The following is a 12,115-nucleotide window of genomic DNA, read 5'->3' as shown; positions in this document are numbered from 1 at the left end:
GGATCCGGTCGTGATCGGGGTGATGAGGGGTCTCCATATATAGTGAAGTATGTGGTATAGTAGAGCTGTTCGAGTTCGTGGATGCCTCGGTCATTTCGTCGACGAATTGTCTGTCGACAGAGCCGGCGACATGTCGGAACCTGAAGCCACCCTTCGCGTTGGTGAGGTATAGGCCGTCGAGGCTGGTAGGCCTGGATAGTGCTACGTAGACCAACATCAGTGGATGGTGTTTGTCGTATTCGTAGACTACCTGGGCGTAACTGGCCTACGTAGCCTAGTCTACAAAGCGGCTGTCAATCAATCTGGCATCATCCTCGGTCAGCATGAGGCCATAGCCCAGCCTCGTAAGAAATGAAGAGGACACTGCGTCGTTCTGGTGGACGAAGTGCACTTTAAAGTAAGGTGATGTGGATACCATATGTCACTTTCGTTAATGCATTCCTCCGGGGAACTACAGACGTTAATCTGATATGACGCCTGTATCGTAGGAGTACACATCGTAGGAGTATCATGTAGTGTCTATTGCTTTCTTGTAAAATTAGATAGCCAGCACCACAACCACAATTGACGTTGCACCGATATTACGCCTGCGTAGGCTGTTTTCCTAAACTAGTTTATAGACCTGGCGTAGCTCAGTGGTAGAATACCTGATTTCCACGCAGAATTCTTGGGTTCGATTCCTGCTGGGGTCCTTGTTTTCATTCTTTCCATTCGTTGAGTCAACGCTGCCGATATTGGTTTTCCGTAACGCTCTAGCATTTAAGCTACCAATGTCTGTTCTCGCCGCTCCTGGGTAGATATACACTGTCAATCACCTGTGGCGCATACCCGTACACCGCGACCCGTGGTAAACGGGTATGTGCCACACGTGTCTAGTGGAAAGGGTTTGACGACGTACGCGACAGGATTTTAACGTTATTCATGTCATGACCCGGGAATCATATTCGTCAAATCCTCTTACCCTGCCATGCAAATTTTGATCTACACCGAGGTAAAGAGGCGATCTTGAGAGCACCCAGACGTAGGCGGCTAGATAGATAGATAGATAGATAGATAGATAGATGAGTAGATAGAAACGCTCAAACTGCCAGAGGTTCGCTAAGAAATGCTTCACATTTAAAAGTGATTTTGAGAGATTGTAGGAATAGTTACTATATTATGTTGCATTAATAATCGTTGTTGTCAGCGCAAAAACGCCAAAATTCGCTCTTCTGAATTTCTTTGTGCTGATCAAAGTGGACGATTGGGCCAGTAGGTGATTCATGATCGACATTGTGCTTGCTGTAGTGCAAGGTTGAAAGAGACTGCGCCTACAGAACATGAAAGGAGAGCTACAGGAGAACATCCAGCCCATTAGAGTAACCTATTGGTGTATCTGCGCCAACAGTATTCAAGACAATCACCTCGAGCATATGAATCAGTCGACCGTGAGAAAAAAAAGGAAAGAAAAAAGAAAGAGAAAGAAGAAATGCAATTAGGATAGATGAGTGCCTTTTTTAGCGGGATAGACGGCAGATCTAGATATTATTACACAACACGTCAGTCGTATATGTTCTACCATACGTTCATTCCTAACAAAAAACTAACCAAGTTTACATTTTCCGGTGTACAAGATCATCTTTCAATGACTGTATCATTTCTGCACACCCGCTTAGACGGCGCCAAGCTTGCGGTGGCAGCCACATTTCAATAAGAACTAAATGAAAACAAATAAAAACTATGTTTAACTTCCTTTTTTTTACTCTCATTCCTAGCGTTCTCAAACTTATCCAGTTCTAATTTGAGGTAACGCAAGGAGCAAACGAGCATCACCCAAGTGGTACACCAAAGGAAATTCGGTTTATTATGCAACCACAATATCCTGTTCGCACCCAAACATAATGGTTCCCGCTTGCAGAAAAAAAAAACTCGGAAATCAGCATGCTGCTCTAATATCCCACCGGTACGGCAGCGCAAGAAACTAAACAAACAAACAAATAAAAACGCGATTCTCTTCATGCATCGTGGGCGCGTCTATAACGGCCAGACATTTGGCATGGCACGTCTAGAAAAACTGCCAATTCATTTCCAGTCGTCGCCGTCGAGATAACGCCGACAAACAGCGCTCTCTTTTCTGCGCACCGAGGTGAAGCGACAGTCTCGGGACGTGTGTACTGTTTCTTTTGATTCTCTTTTATTTAGTGCCGCGTCACTGCATACGTCTTGGCGGGACTTTTGAATTCTTTAAGGTCGATACGCCACGTGGTGTCGTTCACGCGAACTAGGCCGCTGGTGTCCAGAAAAGCTGCATATGTTTAAAAGAAAGCGCTAAGGGCCCGTATTTGCACTCTAAATCAATATTCCTGAACCTGCTGCATGTGTAGGCATATGAATTCGAGTGAAAATAATGGTGTTTTTTATTATTTTTTGCTGTTGATATATAAACTCGACTTCTAAAAATTCGGAATAGATGCAGCGCATGATCTCTGTAGACACTGTTTGTCGTGTGAATTGTTAGAAGGTAGTTCTGCTGTGTATATCTATAAATTGATATGACTGTTCTGAGACATGCATGAAACATGTTACCTCTTATTTTGCAGCAACGCTGTTTCATTGGTCACGGGTGAATGGCACAGATTCATCAGCTGCGCAGCCCGAAACTTCACCAGTATATTGGTTGAGAAAATACAGCACTGCATGAAAGCCGAGCGGAGGATATCTTTGCACTGAATGTGCAACCACAGTGCTGGTCCAAACTAGCCATAGCAGGGAATGCCTAGAGCTGTGTAATTTTTTGTGTAATAGCAATAAATCATGATCATCTTCTACACTTAACATGGAGTGTCAAGTGTTCCATTGGAGTGTTTGATGTGCTCAGAATGAACATTATTTGCACGTTGAAGATTGTTTGAGATAGCTGGAGTACAAGCATGCCCATTTGGGCACCAACGGGGAATGGGACCTGTTCACAACTGGGAAAGCATTTCCAACTGGGAATGCATTCCCAATTGGTACCAGTCGCCAACTGGGAATGTATTCCCAACTAGTCCCAGTCGCCAACTGGGAATGCATTCCCAACTGCTCCCAGTTACCAACTGGAAATGTGTTCCTTAAACCAGTTGAAGTGGAACCAGTTGAAACCAGTTGGATTCCCAGTTACACATTTTCACCTGGGGCAGTCTCGGCAATGAATGCCGAGGTGCCCCGAAACCGTTGAGGAGACATTGTGAGCATGCTCTTTCAGCCGCTCATTTAAACAGCGGCCTGTCTGGCCGATGTACCTTTTGCCACAGGACAAGGGTAGAGAATAGACCACCCCTTCAGTGCATGGAACGAACTTGTTCCGATGCCTGGTCTGGCATGCTCGCTCTCCCCTGGAACCAGGATTCACGGCCTTGCACAACCTAGCCAGCTTTTCAGGGGCCGAAAAAACCAAGTCAACTTCGCACCTGCTGGCCACTTTTTTGAGGTTGTGGGTGACGCCGTGGATATAGGGAATAACGACAAAGTTTCGTTTGTCACGTCCCTTTTCCTTTGCCCTGGTGCAAGCACTAGTCCCAGTGCTCATTCTGATTTCCCTGAGCAGACGCTCAGCAACGGCGGTCAAAACATACATCGGGAAACCAGCCTCAGTGAGGCGTTCAGTTTGCTTACTAAAGCTGCACCGAATCATGTGATGGCAAGACCTTCGCAGTGCGTGTGTGTAGCAAGTCTTCGCTATAGCGCGCTTCACCACTTTTGAGTGTGCCGATCCAAAAGGGAGGATTGGCTTGTTTGCGCGCGGTTCATATGCCCAACACACGTGTGTAGGACTTAGCGTTAACATCAAATCTAGGAACCGGATGGTTCCTCTGTCCGGTACTTCATGGGTCAATCCAAGCGGAGAAAGGCACTTACTAAAAGTTTCTAAAATACCAGTCAAGTGACTGGTATTTTAGAAACTCAAGAGAGCACCAAGGAAGACCTCAGTGAGGGAACCTTGGTAAGAAGCGTTATAGAATACATGGCAAGGCGTCCTGAAGAAGCAGTTATGGCCTCCTCGCAGAGGCAAGGAGCATTTCAGAATACGGGCCTTACTTCAACATTAAAGGCTTGCTAATCTGAAACACTGAATCAGTTTTTATTTATAAAGTAATCAAGGACTTTTACTCGCCTCGGTTTCATGGCAGTATGTTATTAAGAGGGAAAAGAATGGTACAAACTGCTTTTTTTAATTTTGCACCAAAAACTATCAGTTGTTCAGTGTTCTCAAAACCATGTGGCCTGAATAGAAATTGCCACGAGCTCATAAATTATCTTGTTTTAGTGGTGTAACAAGTGATGCACTCATTCAGTTTACCACATCATTCAGTTTACCATTAATATTGCCATGCTTATCTTTCACTGCATGCATTTCAGTCTTTCGTATAGAGTTGCCTGGTAGCTGTTTCGATGCCATCACCTTTTTCACTGCTCTTTGATATTGTCACGTGCTACAGAAGGACTTGAACTGGGAAATACTGCACCGGCAGAGAGACGCACACAAGACTGGTAAGATGGCTGCCAACACAACAACAACAACAACTCAGAGCGAGAGCGCGCTCTGTCCCAAAACGTCTTCTTCCATTCTTGTGGATTGTTGGCTCGCGCTCGCCATACCTGTCATGCTGGGCAGGTGGCATTACTCCCCCTCTTAAAAAAAAAAAGAAACAGGCATCCTTTCGATGCTCTGCAAGTGAATATGCAAAGACGAAAAAAAAACGCGAACCAGCAGAAAGTACGCACAGACAAAAACAAAGCAACAAGGTCAAGTCGCACTACCGCGTGAAGTACGGCTTCAGTCGTACAACGTGCACAATCTCTGTGGGGTGCTTTCGACGCCGGGGCAACGAGGCTCCATCGGGGACAACCTCGTAGTTCACGTTACTAACGCGTCGCAACACCTTGTAGGGTCCAAAGTAGCGACTGAGCAGTTTTTCAGACAACCCTTGGCGGCGAACTGGAGTCCACACCCAAACTTGATCGCCCGGATGGTATTGAACTTCTCGATGGCGAGAATTGTAGCGGCGTGCATCTGCAATCTGCTGTTGTTTAATGTGCAGGCGCGCTAACTGGCGAGCTTCTTCAGCGTACTGGGTAAGTTGGACAGCGTCAGCTGTCAGCAAAGCGTCGCAATCGTGTGGAAGCATAGCATCCAACATAGTCTGGACCTCACGTCCATAGACAAGGCGGAAAGGCGTGAATCGTGTAGTTTCCTGGATGGCAGTGTTGTACGCGAATGTGACGTACGGTAGGACCTGGTCCCACGTCTTATGCCGGACATCAACGTACATGGATAACATATCGGCGATGGTTTTGTTCAGTCGCTCTGTCAAGCCGTTGGTTTGCGGATGATATGCTGTGGTCTTGCGATGGCTCGTGTAACTAAGCTTGAATACGTCGTCAATGAGCTGGGCCGTGAAAGCTGGTCCTCTGTCTGTAATTACGCATGACGGGGCGCCATGTCGAAGAACGATCTGGTCTATAAAAAACTGGGCAACATCGGAAGCCGTAGCGCGCTGTAGTGCCCTTGTCTCGGTGTATTTCGTTAAATAATCTGTGGCAACTACGATCCACTTGTTCCCAGCAGATGACAATGGAAAGGGGCTCAGCAAATCCATTCCTATTTGGTCGAACGGCGCCCTAGGTGGTGTGATCGGCTGCAGAAGCCCCGCGGGCTTCAGTGGCGGGGATTTGCGGCGTTGACATTCGCGGCAGCTTTTTACGTACCGCTTAACAGATGCGGAAAGCTTGGGCCAGTAGTACGCTTGTCGAACTCTGGCGAGAGTTCGAGAGGAACCCAAGTGACCAGATGTGGGTTCGTCGTGGCAGGCGAGAAGTATGTCGTCACGCATGTCAGTGGGTACGACTAGAAGGTAGGTCTTCTCGTTGCCGTTCGTGTTTTTTCTTATACAGAACACCACCTCGCAGGCAGAACGACGACAGACTTCGAGAAAGACGTCGAGGTATGGGAGAGTTGCGCCCTTCGAGGTTTTCGATGATTGCGCGGATTTCGGCGTCCTCGCGCTGTCGTGTAATCAGATCCGTTGTAGTAAGGGCCCCAAGGAAGCCGCTGTCATCTTCGACGTCGTGGTCACAAGCTTCGACAGGTGCACGGGACAATGAATCGGCATCTTCGTGCTTGCGGCCTGATTTGTAAACGATAGTGAAATCGAATTCCTGCAGACGAAGACTCCATCGTGCCAGTCGTCCGCACGGGTCACGTAGGTTGGCTAACCAGCACAGCGAGTGATGGTCGGTCACTACCTTGAAGTGGCGTCCGTAAAGGTAAGGCCGAAATTTCATCGTGGCCCACACAACCGCGAGGCACTCTTTCTCTGACGTGGAGTAGTTTACCTCGGCGCGAGAGAGAGTGCGGCTGGCGTAAGCTATCACTCGCTCCACGCCCTCTTGTTGTTGGACGAGGACAGCACCAAGACCCACGTTGCTGGCGTCAGTATGAATCTCAGTATCGGCATCCTGATCAAAATGAGCGAGAACTGGTGGTGTCTGTAAACGATCCCGTAGCTCAGTGAAAGCCGCATCCTGCTCTTCATTCCAGACGAACGGTACGTCTTCACGAGTCAGTCGAGTTAGCGGTTCCGCAATCCTGGAAAAGTTGGCGATGAAACGGCGATAGTACGCGCAAAGTCCCAGAAAGCGACGTACTGCTTTCTTGTCACGGGGAACAGGAACGAGGCTACGGCGGTGCTCTTGTCAGGATCAGGTCGAACACCATTCCGCGCTCACAACATGGCCGAGAAACTTAAGTTCTTTGTAGCCAAAGTGGCACTTTTCTGGCTTTAGCGTGAGGTTAGCAGTGCGGAGCGCTTCCAGTACAGTCTGCAGACGCTTCAGGTGCTCCTCAAAGGTCACAGAAAACACGACGACGTCATCCAGATAAACTAGGCAAGTGTGCCACTTTAGACCGGTAAGAACAGTGTCCATCATTCTCTGGAATGTGGCAGGTGCAGAACATAGGCCGAAGGGAAGTACTTTGAATTCATACAGGCCATCCGGTGTAACCAAAGGCAGTTTTTTCGCGATCTCGTTCATCAACTTCAATCTGCCAGTACCGCTTTTCAAGTCTATAGATGAAAAATACTTGGCCCGCCGCAGTCTGTCGAGTGAATCATCGATGCGGGGCAGTGGATAGACGTCTTTTTTAGTCACGCTGTTAAGCTTTCTGTAGTCCACGCAGAAACGCAGCGTTCCGTCCTTTTTCTTTACGAGAACGACCGGCGAGGACCAGGGACTCTTGGAAGGTTGGATAACGTCATCTTGCAGCATCTCTTCGACTTGTGCATTGATAGCATCACGTTCCTTTGCCGAAACGCGGTAAGGCTGTTGTTTTATGGGCGAGGCGTCGGTGTATGTAATTATTCGATGTTTGGTGATGGGCGTCTGAAGAACCTTCGAGGTGGACGCGAAGCACTCTTTGAATTCAAGTAACAGTTCACGCAGAGCTGTCTGTTGTTGCTCCGAGAGGGTCGAATCAATATCAACCTTGGAGAGTGACGAAGTCACGTCTCTTGATGTCGGTTGAAGCCCATCGTCCACCGATGTAGACGTGAAACATTCGGCAACGTCTGCGACAGGGTAGGCAAAAGCGATGGCGGTGTGACGAAAAAGGTGCCGGTACTCATTACTGAAGTTGGTCACAAGCAGCACAGAACGTCCGTCAGAAAGCGTGACGAGGCTGCGGGCCGCGCAGACACCTAGCTTGAATAAAAGCGTGAAGTTGCCTTCGGCGATAGCCTCACCATCACGTAACTTGTCGCACACCACATCAACCAGGACACTCGAACGCGGAGGCAACGTTATGCTGTCGGCAGAAACGCGAAACGTGCTGTCATGGCTGTCGTCGGAATCGAGAGTTGCTCTCTCTGTCGAAAAAGTCACGGTACGCTCCCGAAGGTCGATAATAGCGTCGTACTCCCGCAAAAAGTCGACTCCCAGGATTAGATCGCGAGAACATTCACGAAGTACGAGGCAGCATGCGAGAAACGTACGTCCACGAATGCTTACTCTGACTGTGCACATGCCGATTGGCGTGACTACATGTCCGCCGGCAGTACGAATTTGTGTTTCGTACCAGGGCGTAACAACTTTCTTCAGGTGCTCTGCTAGCGTTCCGCTCATGATCGAATAGTCTGCACCCGTGTCTAATAACGCACTAACGTCGTGGCGGCCGTCGAGCACCACAGGAATGTCCAAAGAAAGTCTGCTTCTGGTTTTCGTTGCTGTCGGCGGTAAATCGTTCCGGGTCCATTCTCGCGTCGATGGGAGGCCTTGCTTGCGTCGATTGTCAGCGGCCTCGCTCCCGAAGGTCGCTGTCGTTAGTTTTCCCGCCGAGGGCTTGGCGAACGCGCCTGCGCCGCCCCTGGAAAGCTCCGAAAATTTGGCGAAGATCGTCTTGGAGACGGTGACCGCGACTGCCGCCGCACGGGCAGTGGCATTCGCTGCTGGGAGAGGTACTCTTCTATAGCTCTTGGTCTTTCGCCAAATCTCGGCCTTGGCGAGTCGACGGCGAAACCCTGGAGTCCAAGACGGCGATAGGGGCATTCTCGGTACACATGTCCAGCTTCACCACAGTGATAACACAGTGGCCGCCTGTCCGGTGTGCGCCAGACGTCGGATTTCCTTGGGATCGGCTGCCGATTCTCCAAGTGCTGAATCGGCTGCAGTGATGGAAGTGCATCGTGAGGCGTAGGGTTGACGAAGCGCGGTGAAGCTGGAATATAACGACGAGCAGCATCCGCGTATGATGCACGATGAGGCTCAGTCGGCACAGGCGGGACATTGTCGGGAAGCGGCACCTGCAGAGCCTGCTGTACCTCGTTTCTGATGAGGCTGCAGAGGGATCCCGCAGTAGGTTGAGACGGGCAGTGAATCTTTTGCAGCTCGTCGCGCACCACCGATCGAATGAGGTCGCACAGAGATTCGATGTTGATACTACTTCCTGCACCTCCAATCTGGCCTACGGACGAAGCAACACTCACTTGCCGGTCGTACACAGCCGAACGCTGCTGCAGCACTTTTTCCATTGTTGTGGCTTCGGTCAAAAACTCTGCCACAGTCTTTGGGGGACATCGAACGAGGCCAGCAAAAAGCTGCTCCTTAACTCCTCGCATTAAATGGCGAAGCTTCTTTTCCTCTGCAATGTCCGGGTCAGCTCGACGAAAGAGGCTCGTCATGTCTTCAACGTACATCATGACGCTTTCATTCGGCATTTGGATGCGCGACTGAATTGCTCTCTCGGCTCGTTCACGGCGATCGGGATTGGCCCAACTTGCCAGCAGGTGACGGCAAAAGACGCTCCAAGATGGGAAGGGCTCACGGTTTTCGTACCAAGTACGAGCGCCGTCCTCCAGGCTGAAATAGACATTCCTCATCTTGTCGGCGTCGGTCCAACCGTTGAAATCGGCGACCCGTTCGAATTGAGCCAGCCAGTCCTCGACGTCCTCGAAGACGGAACCGTGGAACACCTTCGGTACTCGTGGCTTCTGCAGCGTATAAGGCGCGGTTGCAGTGCCTTCCGCAGCGTTCTGGGGTGTCGCTGAGGCCATTTCGGGAAGAGGTCCACGCTCAGGAGGTAGTCCTCGGATTCTTCGGCTGGCCCGGTGAACAGGTGTTGTCACTACAGGTACAGGGCTACCCGGAGGCGTTTGGAACATCGGCTGGGGGGTACCCAGCACCTCCACCAGTTGTCACGTGCTACAGAAGGACTTGAACTGGGAAATACTGCACCGGCAGAGAGACGCACACAAGACTGGTAAGATGGCTGCCAACACAACAACAACAACTCAGAGCGAGAGCGCGCTCTGTCCCAAAACGTCTTCTTCCATTCTTGTGGATTGTTGGCTCGCGCTCGCCATACCTGTCATGCTGGGCAGGTGGCAATATCATAATTCCATATGTCACCGGGCTTATACTTATTGATAGCTTTAATAGCTAAGCAGATTCTATTTATCTATGCCCAGCCACTTATCTGTTGTTGTTTCTTTATCCAGTCTTTTGTGGTTCAAGAGATGTTGCTTACTTCTTGCATTGATGCTTTACCTCCAACTTCGGCTACAGATTCAGAAATCGGTCTAGTTGTGGTTTCCTCTATGTCTTTTGTTTCTTCTTGTTCTAAGGTGTCGTATTTGTTTTCTAGGGGAATTCTAAAGTATTCTGTTTTTTTCCTGGCTATATCTGGGTTGGCCTGTGCATTAGTGGTTATTTTTTTGTGTGTGTTCGTCAAACTGGGGGCAAGGATTGCACTCACTAGCCTATAATCGCTGCATTTTACATATCTATACCCTGTAGCTATCAGATGAATGAGATCACTAAGAAGTTAAACACTTTTTTTTTTCAACGATCAAGTGACTGGGACAAACTACCACCAGTCCACAAAGAGAATGAGAACTATGAATCTTGAACTGTAATACACCTGTATGGTTCCATGTCGTACATTTGTTTATGATGTTGGTGCATGTGAATGATATGTTTTTATTGATCATTGTTTACTCTTATAGTGTATTCGTTAGCCTTGTGCTTCATGTGTTTATTAAACCAACTATTTTTTTTCTATGTTCATTACTTATTTACACACACACAACACACATGCACACACATCCACATATACCTAACAGATTGGCTCATTGCGTGAGTTGGTAATTCATGATACTTGAAATATGAGGGCGTTACTACACAGGAACTTAAGTATCATATATAACTACTTCTGTTCGTTTGCCCTGCTGTTCTGGGCTCAAGGCCTGCAGTATCCTGCTAACAGATAAAACAAAACTTCTACTCCATTTTGTGGTGTTTATACCTGCTTACCTATTTGTGAAGCAAGTTTTTACGAAATCACTGGAAAGGTAAAGAGCATACTTGATACTGGCTGTTGGGTGTGTGCCCAATTCTTGCAGATTTATATGTTGCGTTCCCCAAAGCAACTCTGCCTACGCAAAGCCCCAAACCTTGCTTGTGCTTGTCTGTAATGTCGTTTGGGTTTTTCAGTACTCCCTGCAGGTCTGCATGGGCAACTTTTACGTTACACTAATATGAAAAATATAAAAGTCCTAGTTAGAGCATGTGGTGACAGCATCATGGTGTCAAATAATTTGCACTACCTATGCCACTTGTCCATTAAAATTTGTGCATGCTAATAAATGCATTAAAAAGTGTGTGATCATGCAGGGTGGTCATTTCAACACCTGCGGTAGGGCAAGTGATTTATAACTTTTACAAACCTTTTGCGAGTCGTGTGTGGCATGCCGCATGACATTCAGTTTTTTCGCATTTTTCCTTATTTTTTATTTATTCTTTTTTTTTGCATTGCGCATAAAAAAATGGGACGAGCCAGTAAATTTTCATCCTTCCTGAATCTTTGACCGTAAGCTGCATTAAAATCGAATAATTTGCAGGAAAACTACAGCCCAATGAAACAGGTCAGTTCTAAAAGAATGACCATGCACATTTGAATACATGTCTAGCTGGCATGATTTCACTGCCACGGCAATAGCAGCTTTGCTGGATGCATTAGGCAGCGTTTTGAGAATATGACACCGATTTCCTCACTCAGCCTTTTTCAGACAAGCGGTGAAAAACATAATACCGGTGTCACACAACCCCTTTCGATCACAGTCGGGCCTGATCCACATCGAATTTCTTGATCATGATTGGGTCTTTTACTGTGCCATGCACCCGGTTACCCAGATGGAGTCTCTGAGAAAAGAGACGCTCGTCCGTTTACCCTGTGGTCTGGTCCACAGAATAGATTGGGATTCTATTATGTGGTGTGGTGCGCAGAAACCGTCGTCCCGTCGTCAAGAGACGTGGGCTGCTTGGGCTACAGAACATTTCTGCGCTGCCCACAGCGCGCAAGCATATGGCGCAAGTTTATCGTGCGGTCAGGCCCCGGAAAGTCTCAAGTTCCAGCGATCGCCGCAGAGGGCGAAAAAATCGACCGCGGCGAGTTCCAGCTTCAAACACCGGGAGTGGATCTACTAACCTCTGCGTTAGGATAACATGGCGACGTTGTGGTGGCCGCCATTCGCGCTATTTGACTTTTTATGTAGGGGCGCCCTCGTCGGGCCCAAACTTCAAATTAAAATATTCTTGAAATAAG

The 12,115-nt window shown here is 48.3% G+C and overlaps 1 protein-coding gene across 1 annotated transcript; it reads right to left on the bottom strand.

Annotated features, from left to right (window-relative positions):
- Window positions 1-7,078: 7,078 nt before the first annotated feature.
- LOC125758181 (uncharacterized) lies at window positions 7,079-9,743 on the bottom strand. The gene is made up of 2 exons (XM_049415028.1): window positions 9,216-9,743; window positions 7,079-9,116 (listed from the first exon to the last, which is right to left on the bottom strand). The coding sequence occupies exons 1-2, from the start codon at window positions 9,672-9,674 to the stop codon at window positions 8,337-8,339; spliced, it is 1,239 nt and encodes a 412-aa protein (XP_049270985.1). The 5' UTR covers window positions 9,675-9,743; the 3' UTR covers window positions 7,079-8,336.
- Between the last annotated feature and the right edge of the window lie 2,372 nt (window positions 9,744-12,115).

The sequence above is a fragment of the Rhipicephalus sanguineus genome, chromosome 4 (assembly GCF_013339695.2).
Source record: "Rhipicephalus sanguineus isolate Rsan-2018 chromosome 4, BIME_Rsan_1.4, whole genome shotgun sequence".
NCBI lineage: Eukaryota > Metazoa > Arthropoda > Arachnida > Ixodida > Ixodidae > Rhipicephalus > Rhipicephalus sanguineus.
Note: the sequence above shows the minus strand (reverse complement) of the source record. Positions and strands in the feature narration are given on the sequence as shown.

Bases quoted from the DNA above. Each gene is read 5' to 3' on its own strand.
- LOC125758181 (XM_049415028.1), bottom strand. From the start codon at position 9,674: ATGTTCCAAACGCCTCCGGGTAGCCCTGTACCTGTAGTGACAACACCT. The intron at 9,117-9,215 runs GTCATGATGTAC...CGAGGAGTTAAG, and splicing joins TCCAAATGCCGAATGAAAGC to GAGCAGCTTTTTGCTGGCCT.